Source organism: Pinus tabuliformis, chromosome 6 (assembly GCF_031772625.1).
Source record: "Pinus tabuliformis cultivar Carrire ecotype Pingquan chromosome 6, CPIR1, whole genome shotgun sequence".
NCBI classification, from domain to species: Eukaryota; Viridiplantae; Streptophyta; class Pinopsida; order Pinales; family Pinaceae; genus Pinus; species Pinus tabuliformis.
The window spans coordinates 415,603,206-415,629,353 of record NC_142292.1 but is presented as its reverse complement, the minus strand read 5'-3'; the positions used below and the strand labels follow the sequence as shown (position 1 = coordinate 415,629,353).

Sequence of the window (26,148 nt, the reverse complement as noted above, 5' to 3'; positions counted from 1 at the left end):
AGCATTTCATCTTTTGGATTTTAAATGCTGGAATATTGTTAAGGCATTGTGCATTTATCGATTATCTCGCATTTGGTAAAATTAATCTTTGCTTGGGACATTTGATGATAAATGATTGTTTTACAAGGTTCATATTTCTGCAACATTTACTAAATAATCATTTAATCATTAACTCCATAAGGCACTGGTACTAAACATAACAAGATCTAATCAGGTTTTAATCAATCAAGTGCTTGTTTTCGTTGTGTCTCCCACCTAGCTAGTTCCCAATTGGTCCTCATTTATCCCATAGGGTCTACCCCCCTTAGCCTCGGGAGACTGCTTAAACAGAGGGATCGGGGATCAGGGTGACAGGCCCCGATTTGAGTGTTGTCGCGCTGCCTGGACAATCTGTGTGACAACAAGGTGATCACCTTTAGGTGGACCAGTGCCTAATCCTTTGGGGAGATTGGAGTCAGGTCGAATTATGACTATGGACCTTTGAATTTTCTAGGTCAAGGAGGCCTCAAAGACTTTATAGTTTGTTTTGCAAGGTAAATGGCTTGTCAAGATGAATTTGAGTCATGAAACATCCCTAGGAACATTCATTCATTATACATGGACCATACATGAAGCATTCACTATCCAGAAACAAAAAATTCCACGACTTCGCATAAGAGATGCAGCAAATAAGCCCTAGTATAGTGAAATCCCAACAACAATGTATGTGGCATAATTAGAAAGAAATAATAGCATTAAAATGTACTTACATGTATAAGAATATATCCACCCATCCAAAAACTTGCCATCAAGAAGCTCCAAGAAATATGAAAATTATCCAAACATCAAAATTCATTCTATGCTCCAAAAATTCTTCCTCCAAGGAGGATAGCGAAAATATCTAAAAAGATACTAGTTCTAAATCCAAGTGACGATGCTAAAATGAATCCTCATCACTTTTATTTATACACTTCTAATGAGTTTGATTTAGCTAATTAGGCCTACATCAACCCCTAAAATAAAAATAATGTGCAAATAACTAATTTTTTTATGACAAACCCACCAAATTAGCTCATAAACAAAAGAATACGCCTCTCAAGAGGTCCAATGATCAACAATACATGTCATTGGACCTTCTAAGAATCCTAATGAAGTCCATAAGTGCCATAATGATGAATAGAACTCCCAAAAGCAGTGGACAAGGGGTTGGCCCCTTGTTCTCCAAATAATAAACTTGTGGTGCTCCCAATGGGTGTGAGGGCACACAATTAACCTCATGGGTCTCCATGTAGGTCGTAGATGCTTGTAAACCATCTGTAAGGGCTCAGATGGTGGTGTAATTGATGCCTCATCGGCATACAAGTCCTGGGTCATCCACCAAGGCATGGTACAACTGTGGGGCCAGTTGGGCATGATGAAGCAGGGGCATCTTCCTCGTCCAATAGGTGAATCTCGAGCGATATGTGAACATCTCTAGGGATCCATGGAGTGTTGAGTATTGTTGTGGAGGCCCATGGCTCTCAACACACACCCTACATGTGCCAATGTAGCCCTTTGGAGGGTTAGGACCCCGTATAGGAAGACCAAACCCAAAATTGAGACCATCTTCAATCCTACATAAGATCCAATGCGTCCCCTAGCATTCCAATACAACAAGTCATCAAAGGAAATCGAGTAAAAGATCTTACAAACAATGGACAACAGGTGGGAACTAAGAAATGGCACACACTTCCATAGTGGGCTTTAGCATGTGATAATGTCTCTAAGCTACAAATGGGGTTATCCAAGTATCCTATTAGGTGGCTTCTACTTTTAAAGGGGATAGTATGTCCAAGGTACATCATTTAAAGGGTGGTGGCATGTGACAAGGAGATGAATGGAGTAGGGAGTGAAAGGGGAAGTCATGGGCCACATGCTAGGGTACAAGGGGAGCAAGTAAAAGGGAAGCCTGCACTTGGGTATATAATGTATAGGAGAGAGCAATTGTTGCACATGAGGTACCCTGGTCTTGATTTTTTCACCCTTCTTTATATGCCTTTTGCCTTTTATGATTTTTCTTTAATTAATTACTTAGGGCTCAAGGGATAAGAGCATTATGTGTAAGATATAGCGGTGGACACCCCCTTTAAGGTAGAGTGGTTCATTGCCACAAGGGGTTGGGACAATCATGGTTTCATGAATGATAAAGGAGGCTCATCTAGGGCCTACAAGAACCAGGGTGATGGCCATGATGACGAGGTAGAGCTCATGTATCAGCTTTTGCCCACATGCTAAATGTGTTTGTCCCAACCATCTCTTGCATTCCGTGGTACATCTTTCTATTGAATGTGGCCAATTATGCTTTTGATTTTCTTTTCAGCTACATCAACCTTCGGGGCATCACTCCAGGCCCGACCCAAGGTGTGGACAAGGGGAGGGGAAGGCTAATCCTATGTGGACCTAGTGGAGGAATGTGGACCCAGGTGGGAGAAATGACGAATGGGGTTATAATGAGTGGAAGGGAAGTGATATATGTGGATGAGGGAGCGGGACCATGCAACCAAAATCAGGGTTTCCCATGTAGTACCATCCCTAATGCCCAAAGGTCAGTAAAAGAGATCCCACGAGACTAGGGTCCAAGGTTAACATCCAAAAGAGGTTTAGGGGACAAGAGCACAAACCTAGCGCACTCTTTCTGTCGAAACCCCCAATTAATCCATGCCCAGAAGTATCCTTACAACACTCAATTACCAAATGACAAGGCATACCTTTAAGTTCGGGAGGCCCACCTTCAAACATATGATCATAACAGATGGGTGAGGGACCACATGGCTGGCCGAGATGGTGAAGAAATGGCACAACGACCTAGTTGTGTTGAGAAATCTAGGGCAATAGACTTAGATGATTTCTCTCGATTAGTAACTACTTGTGAGTATCTTTTACGTCATTAGATTAGGATCTTCTCTTTGATTTAGTTATTAGTGTTCTTCTTCATCAAGCAGCTACCAATGCATAAACATAAATACACAAGAGACACAGAATGTAGGCTATGAGCCAGGGCCAAAACCTCTCACTCTTTGACAGGACAACCCGCACAAATTCTTCTCATAGAGATTTTAATTGACGAATACCTAGACCAAGACCCTTGACCTATTAGCCACTCCAAGACCAAGACACTAGTTCTCTTGACTGTATTCTCTTCCTCTGATCCTTCTTGTTATCGTGATATCAACATAGCACCGAGATCTTCTTACTGTAGCTGTACGGAGACTATAATAGAACTTAACCGAATCATAGTACATAGCTTATCAAAGCACTGTCTCCATTATAGCTTTGAACTGTACCTTTCATCATCCGAAGTCTCTACAATATCTTTGTTGTCCCTTCATGACAGATCCGAGTTCCTTCTAGCCTTTATCATTTGAGTCGTCTACATTTATATCACTGTCCATCAAAGACCCATCCAAATTGTTTACCGTAGATCCTCCTTGCTTGTTTCTTTGTTGTCCCTTCATCATGAAAGACCCTCGTTATCCCCTAAGCTTCATCTGAATTATCTCTTCTCTATGCTCTGAATCCAAGCTTGATTGACAATGCATTAAGGGAATTTTGAGGTCTAAAATAGGCCTTCTAAGGAAATTATAAAATAACAGTGGAAATAATAAAATAAGATTACATTACATCATCAAATTTTAGAGGGAAAAAAGAAAAAACTACTTTTTCAACTCGTATTCTCAACTTATCTCCCAATAGGTTTACTCAAATTTTGAGTGGGAACACTCATTGGATGCATAATTGGATTCCTCATCCAAGGAGCACCCATTTTGCATACTTTCGATGGCCCTACTACATGAAAAATGAGAAATACATGAAAAACGTGATTGCAATCACATTTTTTCATGTATTTCTCATTTTTCGTGTAGCAGGGTCCATCGAAAGTATGCAACATGGGTGCTCCTTGGATGAGAAATTAAATTTTGTATCCAACAAGTACTCCCGCTCAAAATTTGAGTAAAACCTTAGGGAGATAAGTTGAAAAAGTAGTTTTATTATTTAATTATTTTTTAATCTTTTTACCTTTTTATCCCAAAAATGGTGAATCATCCCCCATGGTTGAAATCATTATCTTGAATCCTATTGGTTCTTATAAAGTTTATTTTGGTTGTACATTTTCCTTAGGAAGCCTATCTAGACCTCAAAAGTTCTCTAATGGGTAACCATCCGAAAAAACCTTAGAAGAATCCGGAACAGTCATAACTGTAATTATCACTGAAATTCTCAGGGATCTCGAGTTCTATTCACTCTGATTACCCACCGAAATTGTAGAGGTGTCTGAATCCCTGAACTATACTTATGAGAAGATCCTCAGGATATATATAGTAGTTGGTCCTCCATAAATGAGCCGACATGTTCATCAGAATAGGTGTGTCCCTTTAACTATGAGCCGACATGAGTTCTTATTTTTACTTGAAGGCGACATGAAGAGGAGGATTGTGCTTGTCATTTCATGGCTATTTAGACAGACATAAACTCATATACTTTTTACATATGCTCAAGAAGAGCCCTTCACACATGACATTAAATCTTAATGACAAATCCTAAGGCTCTCAATGGGAGCCATCTAAATGAAATCACTTGCTCATGAAACCCATGAAGCAACACTTACAAAAATAATTTTATTTTTATTACATCATTACAATTACATGTCATTATGAAGACCGAACCTAGTTACACTTTTCAACACTCCCTCTTAAATAGGGAGGTATTCATAATGGTACTTGGTCATTCTCAATTTGAAGAATTTCTCATAAGAAGAATTCGGATTTTTAACTCATTTGTAAAACATCATATCAACCAGCATTGTTATATATCAAGGCCTTGACTAATGGCTCTATCTCTCCACAAGATCAGAACAGAATGTTGGCCAAACCAATGATTTATAGACATACTCATCATTGTCTCTCTCGGAACATACCCCATTTGGGTTCTCTCGGGATATGCTCCATAAGGACTATTCTTTTCTTGGACTCCCTAGTCCCAAAAGAATATCAGTCCTCCACGACTACTCTTTCATGGGATGCCCTATCTCATCCCACAAGAGCATCGGATGCCAAATGATTACACAATCCTCCATTCTTTCTTCCCAAGTGAAGAACAAACAACGTGTCTATCACTCATTTTTATACCAGGAGGTTTTATTCCATTAAATGAATGTACTCATTCCTATCACAGAGGAATGTACCTAAGCTTTCGGCTTAGGAATTTCTGAGTTTCTTCCAAGTAAGAAACTTCTTCTTAGGCTCCCTCTTAACCAAGGACCTATAGCAGCTCTTCATGTGGAGATCCTAAAACAATCAGCTGCATGAAGAGCTCCTTTCTTTGATGTCATGAATTTCTTTAAGGAGTCTTCAACTTTTGGGAACTTCTATATATAGGGCACAGATCATCCATCACTTTTATCCATGAGTTAGTCATGTCCTTAACTCATCAGAAAGTGATCTATCAGAATTTCCATCTGGCTTTGCTTCATGTCATTCTGCTTTCATGCCATATTTCTCGGAAGGACATTACATCCTTCTATATGGTCTGCTTGGAAGTCATTCACAGATCTTCCCTTTGACAGTCCTACATAAGCCCAACCAGATGTTAGTTCAAAAATAATCACTGAACACTTCAAATCATATTTACCTTTGTGATGATCTTTCACCATGACATCTTCCTGTAAGTATTAGCATCCTGCATGAAAATTGACACATCTCCCACAGATGTTCAGTGTCAAGGGTCTCTATCTTTTTCCGACTTCCATCAGAGTCTTCACATCTTTCCGAGAGATCTTCTAGTCAAATCTTCTTGGACTTCAGATGTTGAATGCCTTCTACCTTCGTTGCATATTATCACGATCTCTTCCTATCTTTTCGTGCACTTCATTCCTAGGGTCTTCCAATTAGAGTTCCTCAATCATAGTTAACCACCTCATACTTCATATGAGGACATATTATGTTGATTTCATCTAGTGTGACTCATTCCTTCCGACATTCTTTCATATGAGGAGATTCCTTTCCTTTGATCATACTTCTCAAAATAGAAGTAGTGATCCTCGTTACATGCAACCATATGACATGACTTTATAATATAAGCATACATACCTTATTTATCTTTAGGTCATCCTAGCTATTTTCAGCAGCTTCCTTGATTGAAAAGATCTTCAACCCCTTGATCTGCTTATCGCTCATGTCATCATACCATCATCCCATGAACTCCACAAGTTGGAGTTCCTGATGAAAGACTTGCTTCCACTTTTTATTGATGAATCCTCCAATGAGGATTCCATCTCACATATCCTTATTCAACAAATGTTTCCCTTTTAAACTGATGTATGATGAGACTTGTCTTGGTTGACTTCTTCCTTTGACCTTCCAATGAGGTCACTAAGAGCTATAACCTTCAAAGTTGACTACCATGGATTTTGTTTCCATTGGTCTTTCATGTTTCCCTATGGTGATGTCACGAGCTCTTGCTTCTAATGCTTCTCTTCCTTGGACTTTCTTTTTTCAGCCTCCTCCACATCTTCAGTGAAATGGACTTCTTCTCTATCCTTCTTGTTATTGTCCTTCTTAAGCTAAGGACAATCTTTCTTGTAATGTTCCTAGTCTTTCCATCCATAGCATTGAATCTCAGTAATGCTCTTCTTTTCTTTATGAGAACTAGAATTTTCCAAACTTCCTTTCCTACTAGCAAATGTTTGAGTCTTTAACCTTCAAAACTTTTTCCCTCAACATTTCTTCTTCTTATCTTGCATAGAAACCACAAGTTGTCGAATGAGGTAACTTTCTTATTCCCATGGATATATGTTACCTTGATTATCAGTTAGTGCATTATAGATCAATGATGATTATCTTCTTTCCTAGATCTCGTAGATAAGATCTTATGAAGATATCCTTCATCCTTTGATACCTTTACTTTTTGTGTAGCTCAAATCTAAGTCATGTGACCTTCTTTACAGCATCTTCAAACATCTCTTTGATGTCTCCAATATTGCTATATGAGGGCATCTTTCATAAGAATCCCTTTTCATGAATTCAGAGGAGACCTTTTAATATGCTTAATGACTTCACCTTCTTAGAGGACAATGTCTATCCTCCTTCATGCAAGGAATTTCGAAGATCCATCCAATTTATAGATCTCCTTGCAAACACGAAGTCATTTTACCAAATTGATTAAAGAATGAAAGATACTTACTTGACGAGTGATGATGAACTCTTCTACTTGATCATTTTGATGATGGTTGAAGAAGATGCATTAGTGTTGCTTTTGATGAGGATGATTTGTTGCTTCTTCAGGTGATCTTCTTCTAGGGCAAGGAGAGGATCCTTGCTTGCTCTATAACCTTGAAAATGATGACAATGCCTTCTTGCCTTCAATATACTTCGACTTCTCTTGTAGTGTAGATCATAAATGCTTCTAGGGTTTTGACATTCTCCAAGATGATGTGATCTTCATCTTTAAAGTCCTGCAAGCTATCTCGCCATGTAGACAACTTAATGAGGGTCTTTGTGCCCTTTTCATGACAACTATAGAAACAAAAGCTCTTGTTGTTGTAGACTGCTTCTTCGATCTAGGGTTTGATTCTTCAATGTAGATCTTGACCTTTTGCTTTGAGAAGCTTCGACTTGCTTTGATGACTTTCTTGTAACTCGATCCTTGAGTGTCTCTTTGATTAGATGCCCTTCCTTTGACTTCAACACCTTAGCTCTGATACCATGTTGAGAAATCTAGGGCTATAAACTTAGATGATTTCTCTCGATTAGTAACTGCTTATGAGTATCTTTTACTTCATTAGATTAGGATCCTCTCTTTGATTTAGTTATTAGTGTTCTTCTTCATCAAAAAGCTACCAATGCATAAACATAAATACACAAGAAACACAGAATGTAGGCTATGGGCCAAGGCCAAAACCTCTCACTTCTTGAGAGGAAAACCCGCACAAATTCTTCTTATAGAGATTCCAATTGACAAATACAAAGACCAAAACCAAGACCTATTAGCCACTCCAAGACCAAGACACTAGTTCTCTTGACTGTCTTCTCTTCTTCTCTTCCTCTAGTCCTTGTCATCGTGATATCATCATAGCACCGAGATCTTCTTATTGTAGTTGTACCGAGGCTATAATAGACCTTAAACGAATCATAGCACATAGCTTATCAAAGTAATGTCTCCATTATAGCTTTGAACTGTACCTTGCATCATCTGAATGTTGATTTCTGGTAGCATCGAATGTACTCTAAGTCTCAAATTTTGCAGGGAGGCTTGGGCACATGTATTCCAAAGAACCCAGAAAGCGTTTTGGGAAATTCCACCCGAAGGTAGTTTTATTAAAATAATTAATTATTTTTAATGGGCCCCTAAGTCTAAATTTAGGAAATTAAAATAATTAATGGATATTAATCTAATTGTGTGTTTAACTTCTAGAAGAAGACGAGGGTCAAGCAGAAATGATCTTAGCCACTGATTAGCTTCTAATCTGGGTCATTGAATGTCAATGAGAAGATTATTTAAGGAGGCTTAAGGGTCATTTGGAAGACATGCAGAGAGTTGATCAGTTAGATTGAATTGTTGAAGCTAGAGCAGCGCAATGATTTCGTAGTGATCACGCAAAGAGGAGCAGAGAGAGTTTTGGCTAGAATATCTTCTCCGGAGCCAAGAATACTCAGTAGAGAGGCAGAGAGACACACAGAGGAGGCAGCACAGTGCCCAGAGAGGGTGACACAGAGCCAAGAAGAGCTCACGTAGGGCCCACACAAAGCAATGCAGAAGCCTTCCACGCAAAGGTCTGAAATTTGCTGAGGAGGTTGACATTTTGAGTCGGGAGGGATGGAGTCAACCCCTGAGAGAAAATCGACCCAGTAAAGAGGTGACGCAGAACATTAGAGGTTGTGGCGCATGCCCACACAGTGACTACGTAGGGGCAGGGCAGAAGTAGTCGGGGACTCGTTGGTTTCGCTACCGGATCAACCGAGACTTGCAGTGTAGAGTGAGGTCATCTCACTAATTTCTTCTGCTGAGTGATATTCTCTATATTGAATTGCCAGCAAGGCATCTAGAGGTTGTATTCAGAAATAACTTCTACTTAATAATAAAACCCTCAGATCTGCTGCACCGGTTTTCCTGCATTAGGTTTTTCAAGGGACATTTGTCCAAAAATAACTATGTCATTGTGTTGTATCTTTTTCTTGTCCAGTTTCTTGTTTCGGCATACTATTTTAAATAATGAATGTTGCAGTTGTATTTTCTTTGATATTTACAGTAGAACACTGTAAATAACTTGTTTGGATTAACAAGTAGGAGAGGTAACTTCAGTTGCTGCAGTAGGGATTCTAGGGTTTAGGAATTTTCACATGGTATCAGAGCTGCATGTGAAACAAGAAGACTAGTGCCAGAGAACTTAGCGCTACGCAGAGAAGAAGGTCGAATAGCTGCAAGAGGCAGAAATTCAAATCCCTAGAAGGATTGCGCAATCCAAGACAGGAGGGTTGAATTTTCGAGGAAAGTCTCTCTCTGAGTGAGTCGACGAGGACGAAGGGCTTCCAGACTGAAATTTGGTCATGCCAGAGGGAGCAGACAAAGCCTCAGCATGAGGAAAGTGCTGGTGGGATGCAATTTTCAGCAGGTAGATTGTTGGGCTGAAAGACATTAGAAAAGAGAAGGGAAGCACAGAGAGGGAATTTTTCCTCAGTAGACTTCCCGCCAAGAAATATGTTTTCTTATTGCCTGAGAAGCAACAGTAAGAGACAGAGAGGAGCAGTTCAACATTTTTGTGGCAGAGATGGCATCCAGTGGGTTGAGAGATCAAGACAAGTTGGATGGGGCATCCAACTATGTGATCTGGAACGCAAGGATGTTGTGCCTTCTAGATGAGCATTTTCTCAAGGTGTTATGAATATAATTCATAACAATTAGATAAATAAAATAAGTATTAATATTAAATAATTAAATATTATTTAGGTTAAATAAATCATTAATTAAGTAAACAGGCATGTCTAAAAGACATGCCCTTTCACGAAAGGTCACCTGCTGAGGTATAAAAGCAAGGCTTCATTGTACATTCAAATCATCTTATATCTTATACAATTTTAATAATAGATTATTATATTAAATACCTGTGTGTATTTTTTATATTAAAGTCTACAAGCTATCAGTTTTCGTGTTTCAGCATAAGTTTCTACGCTACACAAGGCCTATGTTGACAGCATGGTGGCTGAGCCCACAGATCCAGATCTGCTGAAGAAGTACAAGGGGAGAAATGGTGAAGGGCAAGAGGATGATCCTTGATGGAGTAAAGGATCATGTGGTCTATCACATCGCTAGCAGAGGGACTGCTAAGGAGATGTGGGATGCCTTGGCGACGTTGTATCAAGGATCTTCCGAGTAGTTGAAGATGTACTTACAGCAGAAACTAAGATCTGCACAGATGCAAAAGGGGGAGCACATTGATCCGTTCCTCATGAAGCTTCAAGAGACCCGGGACGAGTTAGCAGTTGTGGGGTCTACACCTCAAGGTTCCGAGATGGTGAGACTGGCCCTAAACTTAGTCTTAGAAGAGTGGCAAGTCTTTGTCCAGAGCATCCTGGGCAGGGCCGCTTTTCCAGACTGGGATAGTATGTGGCCAGCTCTCAACCAGGAAGAGCTGAGGAGAGATCTAGTCAAGTGTAAGCTTGATAGAAGCAGCAGCAGTGAGTCGAAGCCCAAGGAGGAGGAAGCGAATGCAACCCTTGCATCCAAGGGGTAGTAGGAGCAACGGACGCGGAAGAAGGACGTCTCGAAGATCAAATGCTTCAAGTGTGGTGAAATGGGTCACTACGCAACATAGTGTCCTCTCAGGAAGAAGGACAAAGATGAGAAGCACGATCCAAAGGCTGTATCCGCGAAGATCGAGGAGGATTTTTCCATGACAGCCGAAATACCTCCAGGAGGGAGGTGGGCTTATTTAGAGTTGTAGTTGGAAAGAGCTATAGATGGGCAGGATCCTTGAGGAGCCCACCTCTCGGATCAATTCCTCACTACGGGAGCCCAAATTAGAAGTAGCAGGATGGACCAGTGTCAATTGGTGTAGAGGAGTGTTGGAACGACAGATGCAGTGGCTAGAACGTCAAGTCTAAGCAGTGTAGTGCAGAGTTGTAGCAATGCAGGGAGACACAGTGTAGTGGCAGCAGCAGCGTAGTGGCTTCGGAAGGATAGTGTGGGACTAGCAGCAGTCAGATCTTCAACATCGAGATGCACCTATGTTGAACACTTGTTCAGTAATTTGGGATGATTTTCCATCGTTGATGCAGTAGCAGCAGCAGTTTCCAGTGCAGGGGCAATTGGCAGTGGCAATGCCAGCAGCAGCACGAATGCAGAAATTCAGAGGGAGTTGTAGTATGGATGCAGTGTTGACAATGGCAGTGTCAGCAGCAGTACAGTTGCAACAGCAGCGCAGTAGTTGGTGGACAGCAGGCCAGACATCAGCAGCGCAGAGGACGATGCTATGAAGTCAGGGTGATGCTTCAATGGGAGGCATTGCTAGAGCACATTCCTTGCTAAGAATGAGTTTTTATTTCTAGTAGCATTGGATGTGCTCTAGGCCTCAAATTTTGTAGGGAGGCTTGGGCACATGTATACCAAAGAACCCATAAAGCGTTTTGGGAATTCCACCCAGAGACAGTTTTATTAAAATAATTAATTATTTTTAATGGGTGCCTAAGTCTAAACTTCGGAAATTATAATAATTAATGGTATTAATCTAACTGTGGGTGTAACTTCTAGAAGAAGACGAGGATCAAGCAAAAATGATCTTAGCCATTGATTAGCTTGTAATCTGGGTCGTTGAATGTCAACGAGAAGATTATTTAAGGAGGCTTGAAGGTCATTTGGAAGACATGCAAAGAGTTGATTAGTTAGATCGAATTGCTAAAGCTAGAGCAGCGCAGTGATTTCGTAGTGATCACGTAGAGAGGGGCAGAGAGAGTTTTGGCTGGAGTATCTTCTCCGGAGCCAAGAATACTCAGTAGAGAGGCAGAGAGCTTTAAGGCCAAGGAAGCCTCTCTAGGGCTTGGTGCGAAATTCTCTAGAGGAATGTGTTTTAAATTTTGAGTGGATAGACCTCTTCTATAGTGTCTCCCATCTAGGCAAATGCAAATTTTCAATGAATGTAAACAATGGAATCTTTTGAGAACTGATGCCCTAGCTATTACATGATACAATCATACACCAAGCAAGGGACCCTTGAAGCTACCCTTCAACTTAGGGATTTTTGGAAGGCTTGTACCTTTTCTCTTGACTATCTTGACCTTGGATGAACTCGTATCTTGTCAAATAGCTCAACCTAGGTCTCATATAGTATTTTTCTCAAGGGGTTTTTTGTGGAAAGCCTCACTAGCTTCTCCCAAAGCTCACACTTTAACTTGAACCTTTCCATTGAATGAGGCATTCTTGCCTCACTTTGGATCCTATTATTGACACATTAACCACAAGTGAGGCATACTGGAACTCCTCCCATTGGCGAAAATCCGAGAAGAGAAGGGGGCATAGGTTGTGGTAACAGTAAGCCTTTGTCCCAAATTGTTGTTTTTCCCTCTAGCTTTAGCCTATATACTAGGCTTGCTAGTTAGTGCAGTAATTGTTTCGATTGAATGACGCATTCTTGCCTCACTTTAGATCCTATTATTGACACATTAACCACAAGTGAGGCATACTGGAACTTCTCCCATTGGCGAAAATCCGAGAAGAGAAGGGGGCATAGGTTGTGGTAACACTAAGCCTTTGTCCCAAATTGTTGTTTTGCCCTCTAGCTTTAGCCTATATACTAGGCTTGCTAGTTAGTGCAGTAATTGTTCCCATTGGACTAGAGCTAAAGATTAACCCCCCTAGTAAGGTTAGAGAACAAATTTACAATCAAGATTGGTTAATCTTCCAGAACACCCTTTATCCATATTCAATGCCCAAAACAAACAAGTATAAACATCCAATTGATAAATGATCGAAGTACCTGTTGAGTAACAACCTACCTTCATTTAAGAGGAATGTTGGATGGTGAGAGGTGCAAGGTTAATGCAAATCGCAGAGGCATATGGCATATCATCATCAAGAAGTGAATGTTAGGGGTTACTGGTTGGCTAATTGTCAAATGTAGGTGAAAATTTTGAGAGAAGCCATTAAAGTGGCAGTGGTGGCTAATCTCTTGTTTCCATAAGACCTAGGTTGCCTAGTGAGGCTTTTGCACTAGGCCTGCTAGATTTTGCAATAACAAGTATCTTCTTCCATGTTGTATTTGTTGCAGGATTAGGATTTCATTGAAATTTTCACAAGTGTGTTGAATCTTTTATGGCTCTAGCATCTCCTTTACAAGATCATCATCAAGTTTCCATTAAGCAGCCTTAGTATAGTTTCCTTGCATTTTATCTCCAAATTGATTGGAAATTGCTAGGGCTTGTGAAGTAGAGAAACCTTATTGTAGCTTTTTATCTCTCTCATAAATCACTTCCATCAATCCTCTTCCAAAGACTTACACCTTGTCTGACTCCATACGCCCATAAATTGATTAAAAAGCTATGGAACTAGTCCTTCATTCTCCATCACTTTATCCATTTTTTTGTAAATCATAAAAAATCATTTTGCTAGGATTCGGTCACTTTCATGGTTGTTTATGTTTCGGGACATTCCCTTGAACTAAAGCCCTAATAGCATTAAAGAAAACTAACAATCCTATCTTCCATCCAAACCTTAATTAGTCAGATCATTTGATTGGTGGAGTGTGAAGTAGAAGCACTGGAGAGCTTTTGACTTGGTTTGACTAGGCAAGTTGAGCTCTAAGATCTACATGGAGAATCCCCCCATGAGCCAAAGCAGAGCTTGAAAAAAATGAGAAGAGTGTTGGTGAGGTGACAATGGCCCCCTTTGAGGTGTAATGTGTTTCGCACTCGAGTATTTGGACTTTATCTTGAGAAGTGCGAGATTTTACTGTAACATTCCCAACAAGCAATAACAGAAATCAATCAACTACAAATAATGGCCAATGCTAATAGAGCTACACAATGACCAATGCAAAAATGTATCCACAAGGAATAATAATAGTATGAGCCTAAATCTATGTGAAATACTAGAAGAGATGCTTGAGTTTAAAACTAGATGAAAATACAATATTCAAAAATCAAAGAGTTACAAACAATTGACAATGATCCTATAGAACAAGACAATTATAAATGAAAAAAAACCATGCACATATCCACATTGAATTGTTCTGAGCCTAAATATGTGTGGAAGACAGAAAAGATTCTTAGGATGAAAACTAGATGATGATCATTTAAAAATAATCAGGGAAATTGCAGAACAGGTGTCAAAATATTTTCCAACCTTTACTAACCAGACTTTGATCTGAATGTGCCTTCAAATAATCTGAACAAGGCAGATATCTGTAACTGTCCATGACAGTTTCTAGAAATTGCAGTGGATAGCAACAAAACACATCTTTGGAAAATAGTCCTATCTTAAATCATGTTTCTCAACGTTCCATTAAAACTAAGCTATGTGAAAAATAAACAAAAGAAATGTCCATGCATTAGTAAAATGCAAATGTATTTCTCAGATTTTGTATGCTTTTTGTTACTCAGTAAGCTCAATCATTGGTATGGTTTCCATGAGGCTGCAGTCATTTGATATTTGAGGAATACTCGTATCTTTTTTGATCAAAAGCTTGATAATTCAGAGGGAAATGCATTTATACCTCTCAAGAAGTACAATATAATCCGACTCAGGTCGACGAGCTCGTCCACGAGACTGAATATAGCTGCGAACAGAACTTGGCAAATCAAAACGAATTATAGATCTACAATCTTGAACGTCGATACCCTCTTCCGTGACATTAGTGGTCACCAAAACATTCACCTGTAAATACATTCTTGTAGAAATTACACAAACAATTCCCTTTGTAATGTAAGTGAGTTTTTCCATAAGCACACCATGGTTACGATATAAATAAAATGTTGAAACCAACCTTCCCTGTACGAAACAAATCAAGAGTATTTTGTTTTGGTTTTGGACCAATTATATCCAGCAGACCAGTTTCACCAGCCAAATAGTCACTACTGATATAAGAAAGGCAATCAAGTTCCTTGATCAATCTTGAGATGACAGTAGCTGCTATCACTCTATCCACGAAGATAATACAACGTATCTCTTTAACCTGCCTGTATATGCCACAAAAGTTACCTTTCCATAAATGAAGCACAAGGAATGCAAGTAAAACACATGTTTGGTTATGACATAGAAGGCTACCTATATGATAAAAGACAACGCAGTAATACATGAATTTTAGGAGTCAAAAGACCCTCTTTAACCCCGACCAAATTGTCCTCTCTCATACCAAGGAATCTCTCCATACCTGACCACAAAATATACAATTATATAAACATCATTTTTTGTGTTTTGGTACCTTGAGTGTTGCAAAACTGACATTGACAAAAAATAGGCAAAAGGTCAGCAAAACGCTGGAAGCATAAACATTAAAAAACTCAGAAAACTTGGCAACATAAAGACAGAAAAAACTAGAAAAATCTGGAGAAATCAGAGATTTCACAAAACTTAAATTTAGCCATCCAACTAAGCCTTCATGAAAGTTAAATTCCAAGCAATGTTACACAAAACGGGGATGTTTTTTGGAAGCGGGGACGCGGAAGCGTCATTTCCCAAAAATCTAGGAAGCAAAGCATCTAGGAAGCATCTACTATATATATATATTATATTTTTTTGCATTTATATTAAAAAAACATCCAAAATACCAAATTAGTTGTAGAAGACATGAAAACATGCATATTTTTACATAAATCAAGATAGATATGACATCCATTGTACATCAATGATTAATTATTCCAGCATCAACCATCTAAAATCTAGATTCCTCTTCTCTTGTCTAGCATTTGCCTCTACTTCAATTCTATAGGGATAGTAGTCAACATTGTCTAATTTTGATCAAACAGCTTAATCCAAGCCTTAAAATATGGTAGAGAATGCTTAACATGCCTCATCAATGATTTTGACTTGAGTGAAGGGTACATAATTGCTAAGGTCATGACAAAGGAGTTCAACAATCAACAACACCGAGACTGGGGTACATATAGGGTTTGGTGCTCTTGATTAAATGCCAATCACATGCCCTCATACATGATATAATCCAATGAAACACTACAATCCTATTGATCCTGAAAACTGTTACGTCTGCTGAATTTTGAATGGGATATGAAATTCTATTTTCTCCATATGAAGTCTGATGAGGTTGGAACTACTCTCAAACATCCTGACTCATTTCATGGTAATGTTAAAAATTTAAGTGGTAAAAGTGGCATTCTCCTTTATCTTTCATTTCCATCTTTTCACTTTAAGAATTTAACATTACCAATAGGGAGCATCGAGGGGCACCTTGGGAGTATTCAAAAAGTGTAGTTCATCACATAACAATTCGAAATTTCCAAAAAACAAAAAAAAAGCCCCATGGAACCATGAGAACTGTCCACCTTCTCTCGGATCCACTCACAATCCGCGGTGGATAAACACCCTAACCTCCACAGATCCGCCCCCGATCCTTTTCGGATCTGTGGATCAGGCAGCAGGAACCGCAAATTGGGCCCCCGCGGATCCAATTTTCTAGGAATCGCCAAAAAAAGGCGGAACCATGGATCCAATTTTCGGATGATCTGCGGTTCCACCGAAGGATCAGTGGCGGATTCATACGAGACATGGTTCTGCCTCTAGATCGTGGGGGGGGGTTCCTGTAATGCTGATTCCTAGTGATTGTTAAAAAAAGGAATTTTTTTAGGCAAATCCATTGTTTTCTTATATTTTACCAATGGATTTCACAATATAAAAGAAACAAAAAAATTGTGTAGGAAACGATGCACTATATCATTTTGCTCCAAAGTCAACCTCAAAGACAAAATGCATGCATCAATGAATCCTACTATTACAATTAGATAGTTTATTTCTATATATTTTTGTTTAGTTTATGATCCTTCATGTTTCTCAATTTACACTGCATAATCATGCTTTCTAGACACTTAGAGAGCTCTATGATGTTAATACAATCACATCATTCATTAAAAAGGAGAAAAAGGAGGTCTTGATGAGTGATTTTCTCTAAAAGAATTATTATTTGATCAACCCATTTAACAAAAATATTGTCCAGAGAAAAACATTACAAAAGTGCACCACTAATCCAAAGTTCCTAACTTGATAAGTTACCAGGAAACAAAAATGGATACAGATCCAAATTCGGATCCAGATATGGATCCACCAGATTTTGAAAAGCTAGGATCCAAATACAATGGGAAAAAACACATACAAAAAGTACAACAATATTTTATTATTTTAAAAAACATATTCAATGGAAAAAATCAAAACCATTCATGAAACACAACATTAGAATTGAAATCGTTAAATAATTTATAAATTTGAAGACTCAAATCATCATGCATCATGCTTTATACAAAAAGGATAATTGTAAATACAATATTAGTGTCTAATCAATGATCACTCTATTGATATGATGATGTAGAGTAGGTCTAACTACATGTCCAAAAATGGGTCTACATGCTCATCATTTGAATATCGTACGTTGTTTGAGAACATGTTACAGTTTATGTCTCATATTGTTATAAGAGGACTCTTCACCTAAAGGTCTATCAATATCTCCATCTGTGCTTCACCATAAAACAATTTTTTTTATTAGAAGAAGGCCATATATGGTGATCTCAAATTGTTAATCTCTGGTAAATTATTGAAATATTTTTTGTCTGATTTTGCGGTCCACCCTTCAAGTTAAGAGTTTCTTCCATGTTTCACAGACTTTCCAAATGTTTTTGAGTAGAAAAAGCTTCCTCCCTTTTGTTTAGTAAGGATTAAAGTAGCCTTTTCAGTTGTAAGCTCTCATAGGTCTTATATGCAATGCACCTTATATGTAACTTATTTAACTAGGATTAAGAACCAAGTTTTTTAGAGACTACTAGCTTATAAACATTTACCATATTCTTGGACCTATTACAACAAAATTTAACAACCCCCAGATGATGTAAAGTACAGGAATCAAAGGGCTAGTCTTGTGCAGCTTAGGAAGGCTTAATATTTCCTAACTTCTCTAAATCCTAAATCTCCAATTGCAGATTCTTCTTGAAATGAACACAAACTCCTCTTTACATACAATGAGTAAAGTCTTGTTGCTTCACAAACTAGCAGGCCTAGTTTGTAAGCTATAACTAGAGTGCACAACAACACTATGGGAGAGAGTCCCATTGTCACCACAGCCTATATCCCCTTCTTTTCTCAGATTTTCACCAACTAGAGGAATCCCAGTATGGAGGAAATCACTTAGGATGATAGGATCAATGATGAGATGTAAAATGATTTAAAAGGCCTAGTCAAGGAGAGGCTCAATTAATGGTTCAAACTTCAGTTGCTTCACGAGAAGCTGAAAGGCTCTTCAAGAAAGACCTATGAAGGATAGCTAGACCTTGGACTCAGAAATGTTCAATAATTATGAGTGCCTATGATTAAGATTCCCAATTTTCCTCACTTGTGATTAATATGTCTATACTAGGGTTTAAAGTGAGGCAAGGATGGTTCATTCAATGGAAATCTAGGATGACTTTCCACGAAAAACCCCTCAAGAAAAACAATACTATAAGAGACCTAGGGTTGAGAGATATGCCGAGTTAAAGGCTAATCCATTGGTCAACTATAGTTAAGAGAAAAGGTTTTGAATGATGAACTACAAAGTGCAAACCTTCAAGAAATCCCCAAGTCAAAGCAGCTTCAAGGGTTCCCACTTAGTGTGATAGCTAGGGCACCAATTTACTTGAAATTCCACTGTCAGAATTCATTCAAAACTGGAGGATGCCTAGAGGAGATACAAATGAAGAAAATTGTCGGGAAGAAATCCCAAAATTCCTCTTCCCTAAAATTTCACACCAAGCCCTAGAAAATATTCTTATTTTTAGAGGGGCGCAGAAAAGAGGTGAAAGAATGATATTTCGTTGAATTAATGTGATCACCAAGGATCTAGGACCAGTGCCTAGCAATAGGGAGGGTTGGAGTTAAAATGATCTCGACTTGGAAAACTTCGCTCTTCAAGCAGGCCTAAAGATGCAGTGTCACTATCTATGGATGCAACTACACGACGGCTTTAGACTTTTACACTTCAATGCAATTATTATGGAGCTTCAACGATGCAAATGCAAATTATCACCTAGGAACATTCATTCATTCTATGTCCAATGAGTAACACATGCAAAAATATCCAAAAGTTTCAATGGTCCCACTAATTCGCATTAATTAGGGCACATTATTTCACCATAAATAAAATAATTCCATGCATTAGACATCCATTAAAACATAAAAACAACATTATATTGCACTTACAAGACAAAGAAGGATATATCCATCCGCAATCATGCCAGCAAGAAGCTCCAAAAGAGATAACGATAATTTCCCATACATCAAAATGCATTTAATCATACAAATCACTCCACAAAGTGTAGACCGAAATTCTCTAATAGAGAGGTCAAAAATCCTAAGTGTGATGCCCAAATACAAATGACGTCTCTTTAATTTATATAAGCCTCTAACAAGTTCAAATTTGCCTAATCTAGCCCCTAATAATATTTTAATATGCAAATAACATATCTTTTGGTGACAATGTTGATTTGGGTTAGCATCGGATGTGCTCTAGCCACGAAATTTGGTGGAGAGGTTGGGGCACATGAGATCTCCAATACCCAGAAAGGGTTTCACCAGATTCTAAACAAATCAAGAGATATTAAAATAATTAATATTTTTAATGGAGTCCCTAAGTCTAAACGTAGGAAAAATTAAAATATAATGTGTGTTAAAATGAAACTGTGTTAGAGTAGTCCAAAAGACATGGATCAAGCCAAATCTAATATGAGCCGTTGATTGGCGATTTAATCTCGATCGTTGAGATGTCAACAAGAAAAGTATAAGAGGAGGCTTGAGGGTCCCTTGGAGAGTACACCAGATGATCAGTTATTCTATTCTCTAGAGTGGGGTTTGCTAAGAGAGATAGAATCGGTGATTGGGAGAGTAGCTAAGGGGCATTGAGTACAGAGAAACAAAGAAGGCAGAGATTTTGCCGAGAAAGCAGCACAGCACCCAATGAGGGTGATGCAAAGCCAGCAAGAGCTCACGAAGGGCCACACAGAGGCAGCCAAGTGCTGCGCAGAGCACCAAAGGGGCCAGCGTAGCTAACGCAGAGGCTCCCAGAGCCTCATGGGGATGTCGTAGGGCCAACATGAGATAGAGTGGGGCTGACGCAATCCAGATTGGGAGATGGGGCATTATGCGACCCAGTGCCCAGGGAAGAAGAGTAAGAGAGAGTCTTCCGAGACTAAGGTGGCGCCAGCACGGGCAGAGAAGGAAGTTTCGATAGACGATGATTGTGCCATGACTGCACACGTGCCACTTGAGCGGAAGTGGGGAGACATCGAGCTGTAGTCAAGCGGACTACACGCGATGAGGGGCAGGATCCTCGAGGTACCCAGGCTCTTGGATTAGACCTTGCTACGGGAGGCCCGACGAGGAGTAACAGCACTGGCTGATATGGGTAGAGACGAATGCAGATGGAGCAGCAAAGCGAGCTACAGTGCAGGAGTCCCAAGACAGCGCAAAGCTAGCAAGCTGCAGCAACGAGAGAGGCACAGGAGTGTTGCACCAGTGCAGGAAGGCACAACGAGGTGTGCAACGGTGCGAGATGTAGGGAGTTGTTGCAGCAGCGCAGAGGTCAGAGAGAGGGAGCACTTGTCAACGACAGAGGGAGCTTCAGCACCAGTGGGTGTTTCTAGCCCAACAAGGTCAGTTGGGAGATTAGTTACTTACTTCTCGGTAACTGAGTTGCAGTGCAGAAGTGGGCAACACGAAGCAACATGATGAGAGGAGGTGCAGTGCAGATGCAGTGCTAGGAGGAAGGACCAGCAGCAGCACGGATGCAGAGGGAGTTGTCGTACAGATGCAACAGTGGCAGTGGCAAAACCATGGGCAACAGTACAGGATGCAGCAGTGCAGAGGATGTTGGGCAAGAAGGCCTGGCATCAGCACAGGTACCAATGTCGGATGATCAAAGTAATACTCAGTAAGGAGTATTGCTAGAGCACAGTCCTCACTAGTCCTCACTAAGAGGGAATGTTGATTAGGCGTAGCACCGGATGTGCTCTAGGGACGAAATTTTGTGGAGAGGTTGGGGCACATGAGATCTCTAATACCCAGAAAGGGTTTGGGCAAATTCTAAACAGATTAGGAAATATTAAAATAATTAATATTTTTAATGGAGTCCCTAAGTCTAAACTTACGAAAAATTAAAATATTAATGTGTATTAATATGAAACTGTGTTAGAGTGGTCCAAAAGACATGGATCAAGCCAGATCTAATCTTAGTTGTTGATTAGGGACTTAATCTCGGCTGTTGAGATGTCAACAAGAAAAGTATAAGAGGAGGCTTGAGGGTCACTTGGAGAGTACACCAGATGATCAGTAATTCTATTCTCTAGAGTGGGGTTTGCTAAGAGAGATAGAATCAGTGATTGGGAGAGCAGCTGAGGGGCATTGAGTACAGAGAAACAGAGAAGGCAGAGATTGTGCCGAGAGAGCAGTGCAGCACCTGAAGAGGGTGATGCAAAGCCAGCAAGGGCTCACGCAGGGCCACACAGAGGTAGCCAAGTGCTGCGCAGAGCACCAGAGGGGCCAGTGTAGCCAACGCAGAGGCTCCCAGAGCTGACGTAGGGCCTCCTAGGGCTAACACAAGGCCAGCGTGAGACAAAGTGGGGCTGACGCAATCCAGATTGGGCAAACGCTAGGGTTGCAGGAGCAGTTTTGTGCTAAGGAGCTGCCAGAAGGGTTTTCTAGGGTTTCAACCAGGAGATTTCTCTCAAACTGTAAGGTATAGTTGCTAAGGAAATTCTCTGTTGGGTAGGCCAGTTATGGCACCGGTATTCCCGCATTGGGTTTTTCCGGGGACTTGGTCCAAAAATAATGGTGTCATGTGGTGTGTTTGTTCTTGTTTCTTTTAGTTGTTGATCTGTAATATGTTGAGCATGCATTGGTGTTTATTTTCAGTATTTACTTTGTAAATAACTTGCTATTGAAAAAAAACAAGTAGGTAGGAATAAATCAGAAAAAATGCATGAAGGGTTTCTAAACTAACTAAACTTAAAAACTTCAATAGACAAACCCACCAAATAGCTACTAAATTGAATGATAAGCCAACCCAAGGGGGTTGAAATAGTGTAAAATGGAGTATGAAGGGTCGTTTGAAGGCCAAGGTGAGTCCTCAATGTGCCATGATGAAGAGGAGAGCTCTCAAAGTGATGATCAAGGGGGTGGCCCCTTGATAAGCAAAACATCTTGTGGTGCTCCCAAGTGGTTGTGGGGCACAATCAATGGTCTCGTGGTTCTCCAGTGGCTCAATATCATGTCGATGCTCCATCAATGTGTGCAAGAAGATGACACAAGCCCTCCCTTGTCTCTTTGAATGAGACAAAACCCTGTCTGAGCTTTAGATCAGCTACCAAGTGTTTGGAGCAAGTATGTGGCTAGCTAGTCAACGTGGTCCAAGTGCATCATCATCTTCGTATAGCTAGGGCATGAGCAAGTAATATGTTGTGTTTAAGAAGCCCATGGTGTGGCAATCAATGCTCTATTATAGAGGAAGCCCATGGTTCTCAACGCTCACCCTACAAGTGTCATTATGACCCTCTTGAGGGCTTAGACTGTTAGTTTTTGTAGCATTGAATGTGTTCTAGCCACGAAATTTGGTGGAGACGCTAAAATACATGAGATCTCCAAAACCTAGAAATCGTTTCTAGAAATTCCACCTAGAGATTACTTAATTAGATTATTAACCAATTTTCGATGTTTCCTAAGTCTAAACTTAAGAAAACTGGTTAATTTATCAAAATTAATTAAGTCAAGGTGAGAATTCTTTAGAAACTCATATCAATCGATACATAAATGATCCGAGACATCAATTAAGGTTTAAGCTTGGCCATTGGAGTCCCAACGGGAAGATATAAGTGATGGAGAATAGACTAGCGCAAATACTCAATTGCCCAGGAAGTTCATATTTCTTAGTAGCAGAGACTCAGTAGAGAAGATAGAGGGAGAGGGTGAGTAGTAGGTAGCAAAGGAGGTCAGCAACATTTCCGAAGGAAGTATTCTAGTTCTGGGAGAGGCAGTGGGAAGGAATGTGAAATTCCTAGAGCGTCTCCGCAAGCACTGCTCAAAGGTTGACGCAGAAGGATCTGAGTGTGGCTGGGGAGGCTAATCTGGGGACAGAAATTAATTGTGGGGTGAGGGAAAATTCTCTCAATAATTTTTCTAGTATTTTTCTCAGATTAGATCGCCAATAGAGCATCTAAATTATTGTACTCAGATTTGTTGTTGAAGAATAATAATAAAACCCTCATCTGTTGCACTCGTTTAACCAAGTTGGGTTTTTCCGAGGACAACTGTCCAAAAACAACTGTGTTAAATTTTTGTGTGTGCACTAGAATTTCTCAATTTCCAGTATATTTTATTTTCCGTGGTAATTTTATGGTGAAAATTGTAGTGGTGATTTATTCATTGTTTATCGTAGCAAATAAACTGCATAACTAAATTTACAGTTATGACAATAATTTCCAGTTAATGCAATAGATGAACTTTTCACATGGTATCAAAGAAATTATGATTAGGCGAGAAGCTCAGAAGTGATAGGAAAAAATTGACCAGATTCAGAGGGAGTTTGGTAGCACGATTACTAGACTTGTGCAAAGGTTAGGCTTAGCAGTGTAACTGTGGGGTAGAGGGCTCGAATTTTTTTCTTTGCAGGTGGCAGGAAAAGTTCACATGTTGATTTGGGGTAGCATCGGATGTGCTCTATCCATGAAAATTGGTGAAGAGGCTAAAGCACATGAGATCTCCAAGACCCAGAAATGGTATGGGCAGATTCCAACCAGTTTGGGAGATATTAAAATACTAAATATTTTTAATGGAATTCCTAAGTCTAAACGTAGGAAAAATAAAATATTAATGGGTATTAATATAAAACTGGGTTAGAATGGTCCAAAAGTCATGGATCAAGCCAAATCTAATCTTAGTCGTTGATTAGAGATTTAATCTCGGTCGTTGATGGACCAACGAGAAAACTATAAGAGGAGACTTGAGGGTCAGTTGGAGGAAATAACAAGAGAGATCAAGAATTCGATTTTCTGGGGCAGGGTTTGCTGAGAAAATCGAGTGAGTGATCTGAGTTGCAGCTGAGGAGCAGTGAATACATAAGAGAGAGGCAGAGTTAGTACCAAAGGATCAGCGCAGAGTCGTGAGAGGCTGACGCAGAGCCAGCTAGAGGTTACGTAGAGGCAGCCAGTGGCCACGCAGAGGCAACCAGGAGCTGAGTAGAGCCAGAGAGGGCTAGTGTATGAGATGTAGAGGGTCTAGGGGCTGACACATAGGCTCTAGAAGCTGACGCAGAGCTGAGATAGGCTGAAGCAGGAACAGAGAGGCTGACGCAGGCAGGGCCTAGAGGCAGCTAGGAGAATTCCGTGGGACAGACTGAGACCTAGAGAGCTAGATAGGGTGATGCAGTCCCTATCAAAGTGATGCAGAGCAGCAGAAGTTTCATTGTTGTTGTGGGATAGTTCATCCAGTGATTTAGCCAGAATATCTGTCTGCGACTAAGAGGTACTACTATTGAGGGCATTCTTTGTTGGGTGAGCCATTTCTGGCACCCAGGTTGTATTCTGAAACTGCACAATAATAAAACCCTCTGAATAGCTGCACCTGTTTTCTTGCATTGGGTTTTTCCGAGGACATTAATCCAAAAATAACGGTGTCACTTGTGTGCTTGTTTACTTTCAGTTGATGATCTGTATGTTTTCATATTGTACGTATTTGTTTTCAATATTTACATGGTAAATAACTTGTTAAGTAATTGAACAAGAAGGAAGAAATAAATCAGATAGTACAGGAAGAATTTCTAATGGGTTAAACTTAGAAATTCCAACATGGTTGCAGATCACAGGGTAACTGAAGGCATCATCTAGCAAAGCAATAGCAGCAGAAACAATTTTCCCGAGTGAAAAGTTGTTCCTAGCAGAAAGCAGCAAGGAAGGGGTGACGCAGAGGGTCCGTGTCATCAGTTCGAGCCAGGGGGAGGATCAGCACAGAGGTAGAGAGGAGCAAATCTGACCTACACAGTGCCTAGTCATCTTTCTCAGTCAGGAAGGATCGACACTATGGCCAGGGGGTGCAGATTTTGCCGGTGCCAGGATTGCGCAGAGCCTAGAGACTCAATGCTTCAATTGTTGGGGCATAGGAGGTTGTGGGTAATTTGCAGAGCGAAGCTGGTGGGGGTACTGTGGTCAAAACAGTGCCTAACAGGGCGACACCAAGGAGGAGGGAGTTGCTGCCGAGGTGGATTTCTAGCCAAGGAATCTGGATCAATGGTGCAGTTGCACAGACGATCAAAGTGGGACAACTCGACGTTGGTAGAGGGATTTCCAAAAGGGAAATCCAGACTCAGAGGGAGTCGAACCAAGAACTTCCAGACGGGAAGTTGAGAGACTCAGAGGAGTCGAAAGAGGAGCAGCGAGATGGCCGTGAATAGGCTAAGAGACTAGGATAGGCTAGACAGAGCCTCCAACTTTGTGGTCTGGAAGGCCAGGATCTTGTCCATGCTAGATAGATATCGCATCAAGGACTTCTTGAAAACGATAGCGACCCCAGTTGACAGCTGAAAATGAGAAGTACGAGAAGCGAAGTGCATCATCCTTGATGGGGTCAAGGATAATGTGGCGTCACATATTGCCGAGAAGGACACGACAAATGAGATGTGTGAGGCCCTGAAGAAATTGTACCAGCATACTTCCGTGTAGAGGAAGATGTTACTTGAAAATCAATTGCGTTCATACCAGATGCAGAAGGGAGATCAGATAGATGTCTTCCTCGGTGGATTGAAGGAGATCCGTGACCAACTAACTTCCATAGGGGCCACGCCGGATCAGGAACTGATGGTGAGGATCGCATTGAACGCAGTCTCAGAGGATTGGGAGGCATTTGTCGAGAGAATACTAGGCAGGTCGAACCTTCCAGATTGTAAGGAACTGTGGGCAGCTCTTTGTC

General features: G+C 40.3%; 1 protein-coding gene across 1 annotated transcript in view; it reads right to left on the bottom strand.

Annotated features, from left to right (window-relative positions):
• The window catches only part of LOC149259069 (endoribonuclease Dicer homolog 3a-like), a 395,016-nt gene that overhangs the window by 250,007 nt on the left and 118,861 nt on the right, over positions 1–26,148 (bottom strand). Inside the window, 3 exon segments of the mRNA XM_089417273.1 lie at positions 14,717–14,877; positions 14,987–15,179; positions 15,268–15,373. Of these exon segments, the coding sequence (XP_089273399.1) occupies positions 14,717–14,877; positions 14,987–15,179; positions 15,268–15,373 (460 nt within the window).